Source organism: Sphaerodactylus townsendi, linkage group LG07 (assembly GCF_021028975.2).
Source record: "Sphaerodactylus townsendi isolate TG3544 linkage group LG07, MPM_Stown_v2.3, whole genome shotgun sequence".
NCBI classification, from domain to species: Eukaryota; Metazoa; Chordata; class Lepidosauria; order Squamata; family Sphaerodactylidae; genus Sphaerodactylus; species Sphaerodactylus townsendi.
Genome location: NC_059431.1, coordinates 76,099,640 through 76,117,854, shown reverse-complemented (window position 1 = coordinate 76,117,854; position 18,215 = coordinate 76,099,640). Strand labels below are relative to the sequence as shown.

The following is an 18,215-nucleotide window of genomic DNA, read 5'->3' as shown; positions in this document are numbered from 1 at the left end:
GCAATGCTAGGGGGCAAAATCACATGAGGGCTACTCCTTCCCTGTCCTGATTGCTGCCTTCTGGTGCCATCTACTTGGCTTTTAAGTGAAACCGGGTCTTTACATGGACTTTAGATATGATCCAGCAGGGTTATTATATTCTGTTATCTCCAGTGCCTGCTTAGTTCATTGTTCTGCCTCAGATCACCAAGTCCTCCTTCTGCCTCAGATCACCAAGTCCTCCTTGCTCCCATCAAAACACTACAAGCTGTGCTGTCCTGGGAGTTTCTTGAAGTAGGTGTGGATGAGGTTCATTTCTCTTGAGAAGATTCAGTCACATGATTCTCAACCCAAATAATATCTGAATTCTTGTGAAGGGAAGAAATCTTGTGAAAATTTAATGAGTTCTTTGTATGGATCAGCCATTCTAAGTTAAGTATCTGACCATTCTTAGAGAGGCCTGGGGAAATAAGTACTGAAGGAGGATAGCAACTTTTGCTTCTGGGTGGGCAGCTAGTGAGGAAACTAATAGGTGGGATGGGAAGCTGTCAATGGGCAGGTGAGATGTTGCTGCCCAGAAGAATCTGCCACTTCAACTAACTCATTGGCCTCATTGTAGTAGTCATGGTCACTAGGAAAAATGGTGGGCACTCTGCCAGGAAAAGCTCCATCTGTTGATTTTCAACCTGTCACATAGCTGCTAATAGCATAGTTCTGCCAACCAAGATAAACTTGTAATATGTATCCCTTGAATTGACTTGGGCTGTTTCCGCACAGCCAGATTTGTGGAGCTGCATTGGCATAATTCATGCCGATGCAAGCCCTGGGGCCGTTCGCACGAATGGCCCCACGGGCTGCGCAGCTGGCAGAGAAGGCTCCGCACAGCCATGCAGCCCCCCAAACAGCTTCTTACCTTCTCCTGGCTTCCATTGCTCTGAGGAGGCCAGGGGACACATCCCCATGGCCAGAGCGATGGCTGCAGTGACAGAGGCCAGGAGGTGTGTCCCCTGGCCTCCTCAGAGTGACGGAAGTCAGGAGAACACATTAGAACAAGTGCCATCTTTCCACTACCTAGGGGTGATATTTCATTTCAATCTGAAATGGTCACAACTCAGCCACATTACCACCCCAGCAAAACACAATACTGCTGCAATTTTTCACATACCTTCTGCAGTCAAAATCTTCAAATCCAAATTAATCCCAAAGATGCTATATGGGGCCCCAATATGGGTAGGTGGCCCAATTAAAGACCTAGAAAGAATTCAGTCCAAGTTTTTTCGCAATTTTCTTGGACTACCTAACTGTGTTGCATATGTCAGCCTATGCCTAGAAATGGGTTTAAATCTTATGACTACAAGAGTCTGGATATTAACCTTGAAATTTTGGATGCACCTCCATCACAATGCAAGGCCAGGCATGCTAACATGCTTGCTGATTCATACCACTCCAAATGGAACCAATAAATTACAAATTATATCACAACCTTAGGTTTCTCTGTGGAATTTTTTTCCAAGTCGGATGAGATCAGTACCTGTCACATCTTAAAACAAAGGGTACTTGATTTGGAAAAATAAAAACTGCTATCTGAAACTAACATGCCTTGCTCATCATTGAACTGTGGACTTCTTCCACCTGAGACATGTGCATTGTCTTTTTCTACCCGGTAGGGGAAGTGAGTGGGGATGGGTGGCACCAGCCGGGACTAGCATAAAGATAGTGGCTGTCTCTGCCCAGCCCCCTCCCACCGCCCCCCAACATGCTGCTACTCCCAATGCAAGGACATGCATTCTTTCCAGCTTTAGAACTGTCCAATTTACCTTGTGACTTGGCATTTCACTCTCTTTTCTTTACTTGACCAGTTACAGCTTGGGATTGGGGAGTGTTTTGGGCCTCAGCTTTTCATAGTTTTCCTGCAGTTGGCAGCTCTACGAGTGCAATCAGGAGTTCTGATGCATCTAACGGCAGCAGATCTCCAGCTTTGACAGATTTCCTTTTTCATTGACCATCAGCCCTCAATGGATTGGCAGAAGTTCTTAAAAATGGTGTCACGTTGCTGGCATGACATGAATGCAGTGTTTTAGAATTTGGACAAAACTCTGTAGTTTTACCAAAGTTTTGCCCAACTCATACAGCATCACACTGACATGATGTCACTTTTAGTATTCTCTGGAAGCAACAATGCATCATCATCACAATGCTACTGCCCCCATTCCCACTCCAGCTGGGTGCCAGCCATTGGCTGACAACACTAGATGAATTCATGCTTAGAGACACTGTTGCTCATACAGGGGGTTTTCCCCTCCATTCAGCATGGAATAGAGGATTCTTCAAGGAAAGTGAGCTTCTCTGTGAAATGCAGGAGAGGGAGGCTGTTGGCAAGTTCATGGGCTTTCTGGAACTGCATTTCTATAAACTTGTGGAATCTTGAAAAGTGATACATGTAGCTGTGGTTAAGTTCTTCAGAAGAAGTTCAAAGGTGCTGTGTCTGTCATGTGTGGATCGTCCTCAAGAAGAGGTAGCAGTTCTTATACATAATCCAAAATGGGCTGCAAAAATGTAAAGGCTGTTTGGCATAATAATGTTAAGGCTTTCTATCTACGGTAATTATGTCCAAGTACTTTGGCTTGGATGTAATACAGCATTTCTATGGAAGCAACGATTTCCACAGAATGCAATTTTTTCACTTTCCCCTTTCCACTGCAGTTCAAAATACCTCTTGAATGTGGCACTTTGAGAGCAACAGTGACGTAGTGGTTAAGAGCGGGTGCACTCTAATCTGGAGGAACTGGGTTTGATTCCCCGCTCTGCTGCTTGAGCTGTGGAAGCTTATCTGGGGAATTCAGATTAGCCTGTGTACTCCAACACACGCCAGCTGGACGACCTTGGGCTAGTCATAGTTCTTTTGAGTTCTCTCAGCCCCACCTACCTCACAGGGTGTTTGTTTTGGAGGAGGGGAAGGGAAAGGAAATTATCAGCCCGTTTGAGTCTTCAGAAAAGAGGGATATAAATCCAACTGTTCTTCTTCCATCCATGAAAGTTCTAAATTTGAACTCTGAATTGGTTCATGGAAGGTGTTAGTGATTTCTGATGGTGTTATTCTAATTTGAGACTGAGATTGTGCCTGTTTGTAAAGATGTCTGTAGTTTAACAACAACATCATAACTCCACAGCAGACAAAAAAATGTATCGACTAGCAGTTTTGATAAACTTTAATATCCAGAATACCTCTGTGCAGTGGATAATGTGACCAGATCCCCAACAGTAAAGTATCTGATTGTTACATGTAAGTGCTTTTGCCAAGCTCACAAAAACAGGAAAAGACAGTTGCTAATTCTTACAAGCGTACTAAACCGATTTGTGTAAACAATCTTTGTTAAAACAGCTTATTATTCATAGCACTACATTTATACTCAAAGGGAAAAAAAGAAAAGAACCTTTTTCAATTAGTTTCAAAACTTGTTAATTATGTTGTCAACATTAAACATTTTCTTATTAAACCAGATAGAAGACTTTCTAAATCACTTTTAATAGCAGCACCTGCTTTTACAAAGAGAAACAAAACTATATGAAAACATCTACTACAAAACATTTTGCAATATAGCCAGCTGTTGCAAGTTTTCTTAGCACATGAACTTGTCAAGTCTTGTCAGTTGAAGTGAAATTATGAATTCTTCTGTGGGATTTTGATTACGACAGTCTTCACTTCTGTATATTCATGAATCCCGTGTTCTCCCCTTAAAAAAATAAAGTGAGGATCTGTAAGAATAGCCATCACAACAAGAATTATTTCTGAACAAGCACATTCACGTTCACAGAGTGAGTGTGTTGTCAGACAATGGTGTGTTTTACTGAGATGCCAGAAGGGTAATAGGTAGCAATCCTACAGTTATACAATAACAGCTTCTAGAAATGTAGAAAACGGTCATTATTATCAGGTTTTGAAGAAGTCACATCAGTGCACATAATTTTTGTTCCTCATTAAAATGCTAGCTGTTTGCCTCAGTAAAAGGAAAATACAACTTGTACATCCAACAGTGCAACTTCAGAACAGAAAATCTAATCATTTCTGGTAAAATTATACAATCACCATATTTTGGGGTGAGTTTACATGATCACTTTGTACATGAAGTGACATTTCCATGTCATTATTTTTTCTGTAATACAGCTGAAATTCAGCGTGAGTAAAGATGCCCCCTTCCAAATAAGCAAACAGTAGTGATATTTTGCTGTAAAAATGGATCATGTGAACTCACCCTTAAAATTCCATGAGTTCTAAACAGCTGAACACACCTGGATCTGATCCCCCCCCCCCCCACCCCAGACTTTACTTACAGCTCTCGGCCATTTCCTGACATTTTGTATCCTCCAAAAGGACACTGAGCAGACATGGCACTATAACAGTTAACCCTGGGGGGTAAAAGAGAGACATGTCACTTTACATGTGGACAAAATTTCTGGATAATAATGAAGCCCATGAATTTCCTTATAGAATTATGCATTACGTATGGGATCTTAACACTGAAGAAAAAAGTTTGGCTGGAATTTATGGTACTGTGTGTTGCTAGCCTCTTCTGTATGTCAATAAGGACAGCTGTTGAATATTTGGGACTTAATTCCTTCTGCATCTTTGTCTATCATAAGAAACTTCAGGAAAACCAAGTTCCTTATTATCTAGAAAACGAATAAGATACTGCTTAGCCTGTTGTATGGACCAAAGACTGGCAGATTAGGACTGAGATCTCTACTGGGTTATTTTCCACTGCAGTTCTCCATCTGTAAAAATTGTAATAATGTTCTATGACATAACACTTATAGAGAGGATGAAAGCCGTAAGTTGGGCTTCCAGATCTATGCATTTTTGCATTCATTGCATAATAGGTAAAGAGACTAATCAAAAAGAAAAAGAAGAGGAGGATCTATTATGTGCGTTCACCCAAAGCACACACTGAGCAAATCTTTATGTCACCAATTTGAATGTGCACAATGTTTTTGCTTTTGAATCCTTCAGGTCTAAGAAAACTAGTGCATTAAAATGTACTAGAGGCACCGTCAAGGCAATCTGCCTACACTCAAAATCCCACGTGGCAATGATAGATTAAGACAGCAGTAAAAAGGATACATACCATACCATTCCAGCTTGGAGAGCAGCTGCAAATGTCAGAGCTTTATCAATATCTTTGGTAAACACTGCCGCTGCTAAACCATAATGAGTACTGTTTGCTCTTTTAATCACTTCATCTATAGTTTTGAATTTCATGATTTGCTGGACTGGTCCAAATATCTGTTTCCAACCAAAAACAAGTAATAAAAAAATCAGGGAGAGTGGGTTAAGGTAAATTAAATGGAATCCTGAAATATTATTTACAAGGATGGTTTCTCATATTCTCAATCCAGGAAAATCTCAAGATGTTTTCATGTGTAGCAATCCAGCACAACTGATTGCGTTTATAGCAGGCAGCAGTGGACCTTCTCAGGTGAACAGCCCCTCCCCCCCTCAAAATACATGTGAAAGATGGAATCAAGTTCCCCTGCTCTTGGCTTTTCTCACTGCATGTAAAACAGGTCTGGACTGCACATTATTTAAAATGTGGCATCTTCCTGACTGGAATTTAGGTGTAACGTGTAGCACGTCATATTGCGGTAGACAGGAAAATTGTTTCTAAACTGCCCATTTACATTACAGTACAGCCAAGAGATACAGGAGGATGGATGCAAGCTGCATGTTGCTTGATCTTTCTATTACTTCACTGCTTTTACATGAAACGGATAAAAGCACCAAGGAAAGCTCCAACTCTGGGCCAGTATTTGTCAACTTAGCGATGCTTCCAGTTTTGCCCACTCCTTTGGCAAACTGCAACGAGACTGAAAGATTCAGATTTCCTTGGCTTATTGTACCACCACTGAAGTAGCTTGCTGCCGTTCTGCCCCCTAGTACTTGCAGAACTTGTGAAGAATACTATTTGGCCTTGCCACAGCTTTCTGTTTCTCTCATTGTCCAAGGCCCAGATCTCCACTTTCAGCTAAGCCATGCACATGAGTGATTGTGCACATTTAAAAAAAAATCATGCTTTTTAAAGCATATGCTTGTGGATGGATCATAGTAACAGCTCATCTACCACTACAATTCATGTAGGCTACAGCTCCAGTGTAGCCAACTACTATTACTATGAAATAACAAGCCAGCCAAGTACTTCAAAATGGAGAACTGAGCAATTTGACAAATCCTTTTAAACAGGTGCCTTTTTATTTTCACAAAAGGAAGGGTGTGACTATGTTCACAGAGAGGAGACAAAACAGAATCTGCTAGGAAACGTGATTTGTTTTTGAACATTCAATTATTGCACATATACCCCACAGTGTGATGTTTTAATGTTGTTCAAGCATGGCAATAGTGCTGGGAGATCAAGGGCTACTAGCAAATTAAGGATGGAGACCTTAAGAAGATCTAGCAAGTCTTATCACTTGAATGATAGATTAAAATGGAATCTGCCATGGAATGCTAATGTGACTATTCACTGTACTGTACGCTCAGAAGCAAGTCTAAAATGGTTTAATGTGTATAACTGCTCGTGGAGATCTGAAAGGGGGCAAAAACTTTATGACAAATGGAAGAAATCAAAAATTGAGGCAAGAGCAAACATTGTACATATACATTCTAAAACTGTGCATGAAAATAATTAATCATAGGACTGGTAAACGAGAATACCAAGCATAGCCAACTAGAACACCAAGTATAGCCAATGCACGGAAGACCTACACAGCCGGGCAAAATCCATCCACTCCTATGAGAGTGGTACACATAGCCTTGTTCTGGTGATGTTTAATAGAAACATGCATCCTAATTCTACACACTGATGCACTGAAAAACCAACTCATTGGTTTCAGAAAACATGGACTGCAGTTCACAGTAAAAAACATCCGAGATTATTCAATCTATCCAACACATTCCATGCAGATGACTCAAACTACAACAAATACTTTTAACACAAACTTTGACTAAAGGAACATTAATGGGGTGGTATGTATGTGAAACAACTGTGTGCCTTTTAATCTATTTATTTGAGAAAGTGAATGTTCTGTGCAGCTTTTAAAACAGCATCTACTGGAGATACGAAGTGTCCTGAACTTGCTTACCTCCTCCTTGGCAATGCGCATATCATCTGAAACATCAGAGAAAACAGTTGGCTGGATGAAGAAGCCTTTGTCTCCCCAAGGGCCTCCTCCGCATTCCAGTTTGGCTCCTTCTTTTTTCCCACTCTCAATCAGTGAGAGGATTCGATCATACTGCTCCTTATCAATCTACACAGAAAATATTGTACTGGTAAGTCACTCTCCCCAAACCACTCACTTGGTTTCAAACAGAAACAGAATCTTCACCAGCTGGACATAAAGCAACAAGAGAGAAATACATTTAAGGTGTAGGAACTGGGCCAGTTTTTCCCATAAAACACAGCAGTTAAAATGTTGAACACAGAAGAAAAACAACACTGCCATGTAAAATTTCGTTATTTTCACGGACCAAGATTTTCTTAAACTCCTATCCCTCAGAACAACATTAATTCCTTCAGAAGAGTTTGGGAGTGCTTGGTCAGTTATGTCTCAAAGTGTATCTTGAGTATTTGTTTTTTAACTTCTTCCTAAAGAACTATTTTTGTCTGCCATTCTAAAACTATTTTTTAAAATAATCTGTGTAATCCACCTTAAATCTAAGTGAAAAATGTAGACCATAAAGGATGTAAATTAATAAATAAATGACCCTGCTGAACTGCTGAATAGAACTAATTTAATAGAATAGAACTGCTGAATAAAAGTGCTGAATAGCTAATTTGAAGACTAGATTACATACAAAATACCTTAAAACTGTACACAAATACACAATTAAGTTTATATTAGGTCTTAACATAGAACATTTCCTGCATTGATTGGAAAAGGTAGGAAACAGAAGCTGTAGCCCTGGATTTTTCTGGAAGTTAGTACATCTGTAAAATTATGGATGTGTGTGTGAGTACTTGCCAGGGACGTAGGTATAGATTTTTTATGGGGGGGGTTCGGGTGGGGCCACACACACACCCGCCCCAGGGCATGGCCACGCCTCCCCAAGCCCTGCCCCTGGCCTAGCGCTTATAAAAGCAGCTCTCCGAGGACGGGGATGGCAGACTTCCCTGCCCTGCGCTCCCCTGCCCCTCCCCTCTGGGCTGAGGCATAGAGGGAAAATGGAGCCTGGTGCAAAATCTGAGTTTTGCGCCCCCCCACCCCGGGGCAGCTGCTGTGATGCAGGAATCCACCCCCAAACAGCATCACTTTCAATGGTGTTTAAACTAGATCCACCTTAAAGGGATCACTTTCAATGTTAAACAACATTGAAAGTGATGCTGTTTGGGGGTGGATTATCCCCCACCCTGAAACAGCATCACTCTCAATGTGGCGTAGTGGTTAAGAGCAGGTGCATTCTAATCTGGAGGAACAGGGTTTGATTCCCTGCTCTGCCACTTGAGCTGTGGAGGCTTATCTGGGGAATTCAGATTAGCCTGTGCACTCCCACACACGCCAGCTAGGTGACCTTGGGCTAGTCACAGCTTTTCGGAGCTCTCTCAGCCCCACCCACCTCATAGGGTGTTTGTTGTGAGGGAGCAAGGGCAAGGAGATTGTAAGCCCCTTTGAGTCTCCTACAGGAGAGAAAGGGGGGGATATAAATCCAAACTCTTCTTTTTCTTCTGAACTGAGGACCTCAGATTCTCCCTTTAAATCCATGCCGAAGGGGGTTGGATTTAAAAGGAGAATCTGGGGAAATTTGGGGGGTGCCTGCTGTCAGGGGTGCAATGGTTAGTCTAGAAGCACCAAACTTTCAGGGTACCTTTAGGAGTCTCTCCTAATGATACCATCCAGGTTTGGTGAAGTTTGGTTCAGGGGGTCCAAAGTTATGGACCCTCAAAGGTGTAGTCCCATCTCCTAAGCTCCCATTGGAAACAATGGGGGATGGGGGCACCCCCTTTGGGAGTCCATAGATTTGGACTCCCTGGACCAAACTTCACAAAGCCTGGGTGGCATCAATAAGAGACTCTCCTGATAGTACATCCCAGGTTTGGTGAAGTTTGGCTCAGGATGTCCAAAGTTATGGGCCCTCAAAGATGTAGCCTTCATCTTCTATTACCTCCCATTGAAAACAATGGAGGATGGGGCATCCCCTTTGGAAGTCCATAGCTTTGGGACCCCCCTGGACCAAACTTCACAAAACCTGGAGTGAGTATTAATTTGAGACTCTCCTGATAATACAATACAGGTTTGGTGAAGTTTGGTTCAGGGGGTCCAAAGATATGGACCCTCAAAAGTGTAGTCCCCATCTTCTATTAGTTCCCATTGGAAACAATGGAGGATGGGGTCACCCCTTTTGGGAGTCCATAACTTTGGACCCCCTGAACCAAACCTCACCAAACCCTGGTAGTATCATCAGGAGAGTCCCCCAAACAATCCCTGAAAGTTTGGTGCTGCTAGCCCAAACAATGCGCCCCCTGCAGGCCAAAAACAAAAAAAGCACTAAAACGTTTTAAAAACCCACAAACGAGTGGGCGGAGCTTCGGACATGAATGGGGGGGTTCAAACCCGAGAACCCCCCCCCCCTTACCTACGTGCATGGTACTTGCAGAACCTGGAGCCTTGGTTATGCTTTTTGATACTTTTGATGATGAGTTTTACATTCCTTTATGCTTCAGAATGCACAGTGTATGAGGATTATAGAAAACTATAAAACTCAGTGTTGGATCTTGTCATTTTTAAAGCACAATTAAGGAGAAATATCATGGCTCTTTCATGGATGCTGTTGATAACTCTTAAGTATAACAGTAGCACCCTGTGGAGGGGGAAGATGTTTCAAAACTGCTCATTACGTTGCAGGCCTAGCATTTTCATGGCAGAACCACATATCATTGTCACCCGCCAGGACAGTTGCAGAGGGTAGCCATGCTGATCTTCAGTAGAACGGTTAAATTCAAGAATGGAGAGTGGACCACCTCCACACTGCCTCCCTGGATCTGCAAAGTTGGGGTGTGTCAGGGAAAAGAGATATAGAGGTTAGTAATCACTCCCTCCCTCTTTTGTGTGGAGACACAAGAAGCACTGCATCAGATGATGAAATATTGGGGCAGACAAAAAAGGTCAAGGAGAAATGTGAGCTGCAGTTCAGCTCCCAGAAATTTGTCTTTGGGATACATCTGTGACTAACAGCCTTGAAATAAAGAATGTGGATTGAAAGTTACCTGTGGACCCTGATGTACACCTGGAGTCAGAGGATTTCCCAGGACATTTTTCTTTGCTCTTGCAACACTCCTGCGCACAAACTCCTCATATATTGGCTCTTCCACAAAGATCCTAGACCCAGCTACGCAGCACTGACCTTGATGGTAGAACAGGCCAATATGTGCGAACTCCACTGCACTGTCCACTGCAAAGACACATGCATATAATGAAGCCTGCCTACCATACTGCTGGTTTCTACAGGAATAAAACAACATCATCAAGCTTTCAATTTCTGCTTTGGAGGTGTGTGTATAAAGTTTCCTGCCTGCTTTTGTTCACTCAGCAGGCATGAAATGTCTTCAACCTGGGTTGGAGAAAAAAGGATTGCTAGTTTAGTGACTTTTGAAAAACCCAGGTTGAGAGAAAAAAAATTCTGAAGACATTTTCAGGGAGAGAGCTGTGTAAACTTCTTCCCCAAAATGCTGTGAGGAAATGACCATAACTGCTTTCCACAAGAAACTGGACAGAAACTTGCCACTCACAATCAGCATCTGCAAATATAATATTGGGGCTCTTTCCTCCAAGTTCTAGTGTAACCCTCTTCAGATTACTTCTTCCAGCAGCTTCTTTGATCTTTTGACCAACCTGAAAAAGAGCATGAATTCAATAAATGGACATTATAATCTTGTAATCTAAACCCAGACATTGCTTTACAAGAGATTAACATTGAGTCATCATAAAGCAATTGCTGCTTAATGAGAAATGTATTTTAGGAAATGTATTTCAGAGGTAGAATTAACTGTGCAGGCCTCGTAGGATTCCTCACAGAATCTCCCAATAATCCTAGATAAAATGGGAGAATCTGGGAAGCCAAACAAAGTTTTGGCCCAGAAATTGCTCAAAACCTTTGTTACCAGTTTCATGAAAGAGCCCCAGAAGCTGTCTCAAGCCCTTCTTCACTCACAAAGCAGTGTACAGTGAATACTAACTTCAAATGCAATCTTTACCACCAATGTTCTGGAAAGTTGCTGTAATTTAGGACCAGATTTAGCTCCCAGGATTTTTGTTTTGCTTGGAGGAATATTCCTTCAATTCAAACACTATATAAATGTGTTTAAATTCATTATAACAATGAACAAATCATTACACTGACATTGTTTAGAAAGGTCACTGCCAGAAAAAGTCAACACAGATACACAAAGCAAGCTAGGCATTTAATCAGTGGCCAAAATCAAAACTGTAGGAACTTTCTGTTTACAGTTATTGACAATGTTTTGGAAATACCTCAGTAGAGCCAGTGAATGCCACTTTATCTATATCCATGTGACTAGAAATGGCTGCTCCAGCAGTGGGTCCATATCCTGGCACAATGTTCACAACGCCAGGTGGGAATCCTGCCTGAATGTTAGAGGGGAAAAAGAACCATTTTCCATCATAGAAATTCTACTCATTGAATTTGTTCTGCTCCTTTAACCAGGCTGTAGACTACCCCCACCCCCACCTCAGAGGTGATTTAGTCAAAAGCTTTCATGTTTCCTGTCTCTCTACAGTTTTACTTGGTCAGTACAGAAGTTTGGGCAGGGCCCAAGCACAGAGAGGAAATGGTACAATTTACAAAGTCCCTGTGGTCCAGCATTGTCTGGAACAGCTGCAAGTCCACAGTCATGATAATTTTATGGTACTGATGTAATTTCAGAAAGAAAATACACTTTCCCCTTCCATGACTTCTGATATTTTATGTCTGTGATGGGACCCTCTGTGGGTCTGGGTTATGAGTTTGAACTGCACACACAGAAATGAAGCTTGGGCCCTGGGTGGGTGGTTTCAAAGCGAAATGTCTGTTGCTGAGGGGAATGTGAGTTTGCCCCTTCCCCCCACACACTCCATGACTCTTATGCCCCACCCAGGGGAACTCACCTCACAGTCTGAAAACCACTGCAACACAGGATAGCTATAATTATGCGCTGTTTATGTATTTGGCCAGCCCTCATCCACCCTAAGGGCTCAGACTCTAAAAACCAACTAAAGTCCATAATGATATCATTTCAGCCATGCTGGTCTTAAGGATTAATTTACAGACAATCTGTCTTTTGTGTCACACTGTCACTGCTTGAGCTAGGCCACCAAAAATAGGCTGACACATGATAGGCAGTGATAAAAGTAGTTTAAAGAAATTTTAACAAACTTTCAAGATGTCTTAAAGGCAAACAGTTTTACTGTGGTGTAAAATCTCATAGTCTGGAATCTACTTCTGCAGATGCAAGAGCAAACAGTCCCAGACAATCAAAGTTTCTATCACAATAAATATGTTAGTATTAAGCTGTCACAAGATCCCTAAGCTATCACTCTGGAAACAACGTTAAGAATATGAATCCCCAGAAATCATTACCCGTGCAAGTCACTTAGAGCAGAATTCCATTTTGATCTCTAACCATTTAACAGCAATTCACAATTGGTTATTTTCTCATTTTTGATGAGTCACTGTTGTGGTAGCAAGAAAAGCAGGATATGCTGAGTCACCTTTAGCGCTTTGCATGACTACTGAACTTTTAATTATTAACCGCAGCTGCATACATTTCAGTTTGCCAGAGTTTGCAATGCAGAGAACAGGTCAGAAGTTCAGTACACAATCCTATGTATGTTTACTCAAAAGTAAGCCCACTGAGCTCTATGGAGCTAATTCAAAGTAACTGTAGAGAAGACCCCAGCCCTAACTGTTCACCGTTCTTTTCCAGGGTCAGTGATGCTCTGGTGGCATTATTAAGTTGTTATTCAGCTCAGGACTCTAGTATGATGGTACAACAGACTGCCAAGCAAAAAGGCACAACCCTGAAGATCCCAACAGAAATGTCTAAAAATGACTAAACTGTGTCATTTCTACCTTAGTCCTAGCAATGTTTGCTTTTGAAATAAGGCCTAGTCTTCACAAGCAAAAAAATTAGATGGCTGAATTTTGAGGTAATCAGAATATGTTATACTACTCAGAGTGAAGTCAGATATCACATTTTTGGGTAAGCCAACAATGAAGAATCTTGTGGCACGCTCAGTCCAACAAATCTGTTAAAGCATAAAATTCTTAAAACCAGAAACTACCTAATCAGATCACTTTCTCACATTTCATCTCCTGATAGATAGAAAGTAGTGAATTAGGGAAAAGTTCTATCCCAGTGATGGCGAACCTTTTCGAGACCGAGTGCCCAAACTGCAACCCCAAACACACTTATTTATCGCAAAGTGCCAACACGGCAATTTAACCTGAATGCTGAGGTTTTAGTTTAGAAAAAACGGTTGGCTCTGAGGTTTGCGTTACTCGGGAGTAAGCTTGGTGGTAGTGGGTGGCTTTGCTTTGAAGCAACTGCGCAACTCTTCCAACGGGTGAATCACAACCCTAGGAGGGTTTACTCAGAAGCAAGCCCCGTTGCCAGCAACCGATCTTACTCCCAGGTAAAGGATCGCGCTTTAGTTCTTCGCATGAAAATCAGTGGGGTTTAACAGCGCTTAACAGGGTTACCTACTCTGCTCCCCCAAAATTAGGTCTTAGACTTAATGCTAATAATTGAGCCCAGCGGCCCAGGCCAGCCTAGATGTGTGTGGGTGTGTGGGGAGGGGGGGCTCTGTTTGTGCGTGCCCACAGAGAGGGCTCAGAGTGCCACCTCTGGCACCCGTGCCATAGGTTCGCCACCACTATTCTATCCATTCTTCCTGCAGTGCTGGTTTTCCATGCAGAGAAATATATTTTTACACAAGAGAGCATGTGAAAATTACCTAGAAGGTTGCAGGTAGGTTGCTAACTTCCAGGTAGTGCCATGTGATCTCCAGCTGTTACAATTCATTTCTAGGTGACCAAGATCAATTTTCCTGGGACAATGGCTGTTTTGGATGGTGGACCGTATAGCATTGATACCCTACTAAAGTCCCTCTCCAAACCCCATCCTTCCTGGCTCCACCATCAAAATCTCCAACATTTCCTGGAACCTGCATCATAGACCAAAACACCCTTCTGCAAATTGTATTTTAATTGAATCTGAATTGCATTTTAATCTGTTGTAAGCCATTCTGAGCCTTGCTCGTTGAGGGAGTGATGGGGTATAAATCTGATGAATGAAATAAAAAGTTCCATTAGCAAAGTGAGATTTGCGCTCATCTATACATGCATCTCATGCCGCTGCATCTATCGACACAGCCTAAATCTCATCTGCTTGAACTGAACTTAATTCAGTAAGATGCTTATGCTGGCAACCTTTTAGCAGGTGTATTTTATTCAGCATTCAATGAACCTGACAGTTCCATGCCGTTTCTCTTCAGTTAATGCCCAGTACAAATATTACAGATAGAGAGTTAAATTAAATTATTAATTTCACCCTGCATTTCATTCATGTGAACACCCAAACCACCCCCTATTACTAAACACTTTGGGTTTTTTTTTGTTTGCTTTTGACTCCAGAAGGCACGGATGCTTGCCAAGATATTCAGTTTACTAAGCTGCTAATGATTTGTTTTCTGAGCAATTTAGGCTGAAAAATATGTGAGCTTCTTGCCCTTGATTTGCTTCAGTGGTTTGCAGCACTTTACAGTTCCCCAAGACAAGGTGAGACATGCTGTGAGCTGAGCTGACATAAAACAGATGACTGCCTGTAAGTAATGCTGAAGGGAGCCTTCCCTCCAATGTAGAAGAGACAGCCAGTAACTTTGCTACAGCCACTCACCTCCTTAATGAGAGAGCCCATATGAATAGCAGTCAGAGGAGTTTGCTCTGCAGGTTTGATGACCACTGTGTTTCCACAAGCAAGAGCAGGGGCGATCTTCCAGATAAACATAACAAGTGGGAAGTTCCACTGAAAAGGCAGTATGAGAAGAGGCCACATCACAGAGTATTAATGAATCAGTATACCATATTCTTTTTTTTGTACGCATTGTTTATATACTTCAGCGCTTTGCTCAGCATGTCAATCTTGTGAATGTTTACAGTTAGCAATGAAACAGGCAATAGCGTGCGTGGCTGAGCGACACCCTCTGAGTCTGGTGTAAGGTTTTGGTTAGCACAACACACATGAGTCAAATCTGACATTTCTACCTTAGAGCGTGCCAGCAGAAGGCTTATTTCTAGGACAGGCTGAGATGACAAAGCCTCGGTGCGTTCAGCAATCTGCACAGAGGGGTTCCCACTCATCCATGGCAACGCCCCACAAAGAAGACAGTTCATTTTCTCACAGGTTTGCAGGTCTGATAATCACTGGCAAGTGAACCTTTTTCCTCCAAACCCTGAAGCAAATTCCAATCTGAGCTGGATATATGTTAATTGGACTGATATATACATCTATTTCTATGTAAAATTAGTTTACCACATGCTTTCCTCTAGATTATTTTGCTGGCCATAACTCAAGCACCTTGTTGGGTGTTCTATATCTTTGGAGATGATGCATCCACTGGCTCTGCCTTCTTCATTTCATAGCTCTCTGGAGAATGGAGTCAGCTGTACTGGAAGTCATGTGAAAAACATGACTCTCAGTAGCCTGGCTGTCCATTTGCAGCAGGCAGCATCAAGAATGTGACATTGCATTAATTACTGCTTGACAGGCTGTTTCATATGAGCCTGCAGAACACTGTCCAAGTGCCAGCTATCAGCCATCCTGTGTGCGTGTGCTGTATTGTAATGCTGAAGGAACACTAGGATCATCTAGTTCTTCAGTCCAGCCTTGAGCTAAGGTCAATACAATCCTTGAAGTTGGAAAGGAAAAAAAACTGAGAGTGGAAAAAATAGGTCACTACTAATACAAGACCACAGAAGACTGACAGTGAAACATAGTAAACAGTGAGCTTGATCTCCTCAGATCTTGTTAAGTTATGCAGATTCAGACTTTGGTTAATATTTGGATGGGAGACCACTGAAGAATTCTGGGATGTCTATGCAGAAGCAGGTAGTGGCAAACCACCTCTGAATTCCTCTTGCCTTGAAAACCCTACAGAGTCACCTGTGATTTGACAGCTGTGATTTGACAGCAAAGCAACAACAGAGTGAGACTATCAGGATTTTAATCAGAACTTCAAACTGTCCTTCTGATATGTTTTCTGATCATATTAACAAAACCTCTCAAACTCAAATTATTTGTCACGTTTCTGTCATAATAATAAATAACAGGGTTTTTTAAAAAATGAAATAACCTTTTGTCCATTAAATAAACGGACAAACACAAATGGCTTTAACTTACAGGAATGATTTGACCACAAACTCCAATAGGCTCACGTCTTGTAAATGTGAAATAGTTTCCATCTACACAAGAAAGCAAAAACACATTCATGAGATGCATCTAATATAAAAGAAAACTCCTTTTTATTGAGGTTAATCTGCATGCTACTATTAAAAGATACGGTAGGGTGCAAACATTAAATAGGGGTAGAGTCAATATTGACAGAGCAAATAAGCTGGTAAGGCAAAAATGGCTTTGCTTTCAATGTTACAACTCCAGTATAGGAGCAGAACATTTCAAAAGTCTCAGCTTACTGTATAACATGCTCCAGTGGTCTGAAAAGTTGAGTCTGCTGAAAAACCTGATCCTTCCAGGGTTTTTTAAAAGGAACTATACAGTGGTTTATACTTATAATTTGTGCACATGGTGTGTGCCACTGCAGCACACCTTCACATTTTCCTTGTGTGTATACATATCCTTTGCTGTTTATAGTCACATTCCCTGACAATTGCAATGAATCCTAAGAGAGTTACACCCTTCTAAATTCAAGGGTCAATAGGCTTGAAAGGGAATGACTCTATTTGGACTGTACTGTATGAAGGCCTAGGTGAGGAAAATCCTTAGAATCACTGGTTGATAAGATCCAGTGTGGTATAGTGGTTAAGAGTGGCTACTCAAAGTTATTTCAGAACTCTCTCAGCTTCACCTACCTCAAAAAGTGTCTATTGTGGGGGGAGTTTGTAAGCCTCGTTGAGACTCCTTAAAGGTAGACAAATGCAGGGTATAAATCCAAACTCCTTTTTTTTCTCCTATACCCAATCCATATCCGCCCCCCAAGTTGCAGGTTGAAAGCCAAAATTGCCCCAGATCAGCACTGTACTTATAAACCTATGAATGACTCACCCATGGGGATGGTTTGTCCTTGGATTTTATCAGCCCAGCCTGCACAGTATCGTAAAGTGTTGATGCAGCCACCCAAGTCCATTAGGTAGCAGTGGGCAAAAAGCTTTCCCCCATTAATGCTCTCCATTGTCTGGGACAAAAGAAATCAATCATTAAAAAAGAGCGAGGTAACAATTATATTAAGCAAGCCATCAGTTCACCAGTGACTGAATGAATCTAGGACAAAACAACTGGGAAAGCAGCTATTTCACACTCTATCTACCTTCACCAACACAAAGCTCTTTGTGGTTTTTCAGCACTGCTCTTGCTGCATCAGAAGCAGCTATCACTCAGGGAGGGAGGGCACAGAAAAACACAAATCAGATGATTTCATTAATTAATAAGAAAAATGCATAAATGAACAACAAAGCGCGTGGCTGCTATCAAAATAAAATTTGATAAAATCATGATGAAAAAATTCATAAAATAAAACCAATCCACAGGAATATCTTTCAGCACCTCCCATTAATTTCTACTTCAGGGTGATTGCTTTGTGGATTATGCTCAAACCCTGGAGATTGCAGAAAACATAATGCCTTTTTGGATTATATTTTTCTGACAGTGCATGTTATTTGAACAATTTAGGGCGAAATCTGCCTTTTCGTGAGCCCCCCCTCGTCCTAAAATCAGTAAACAAGGGTATTTTTTAACTCAGCCCTAGCTGAACTTTTTATTACTTTATTTAGGCTGCACAGCTAGGTTTCTCCATTCTCATAGACTGAAGTGAGATATGTCCAGGATTGCTGTTACAGACTCTTATCAGTTCTGTTCCAAAAATTTAGGGCAACTAATAACAGTTATTTTAAACAAATTAAAATTAATAATCCTACTAAAACAAGTTTTTCCTGGTCATCCCTAGTTTTTACTGTCTAG

The 18,215-nt window shown here is 41.6% G+C and overlaps 1 protein-coding gene across 5 annotated transcripts in view; it reads right to left on the bottom strand.

Moving 5' to 3' along the window:
• Positions 1 to 3,173: 3,173 nt before the first annotated feature.
• ALDH1A1 (aldehyde dehydrogenase 1 family member A1) overlaps positions 3,174 to 18,215 on the bottom strand; it is a 61,561-nt gene continuing 46,519 nt past the window's right edge. For all 5 annotated transcript variants that reach the window (XM_048503948.1, XM_048503949.1, XM_048503950.1 and 2 more), the window contains 10 exons: positions 17,304 to 17,433; positions 16,422 to 16,483; positions 14,919 to 15,047; positions 11,497 to 11,610; positions 10,755 to 10,857; positions 10,233 to 10,417; positions 7,114 to 7,278; positions 5,103 to 5,260; positions 4,312 to 4,386; positions 3,174 to 3,713 (listed from right to left, as the gene is read on the bottom strand). In XM_048503948.1, the coding sequence (XP_048359905.1) occupies positions 3,641 to 3,713; positions 4,312 to 4,386; positions 5,103 to 5,260; positions 7,114 to 7,278; positions 10,233 to 10,417; positions 10,755 to 10,857; positions 11,497 to 11,610; positions 14,919 to 15,047; positions 16,422 to 16,483; positions 17,304 to 17,433 (1,194 nt within the window). In that variant the 3' untranslated portion in view covers positions 3,174 to 3,640. The remainder of the gene's footprint in view (positions 3,714 to 4,311; positions 4,387 to 5,102; positions 5,261 to 7,113; positions 7,279 to 10,232; positions 10,418 to 10,754; positions 10,858 to 11,496; positions 11,611 to 14,918; positions 15,048 to 16,421; positions 16,484 to 17,303; positions 17,434 to 18,215) is intronic.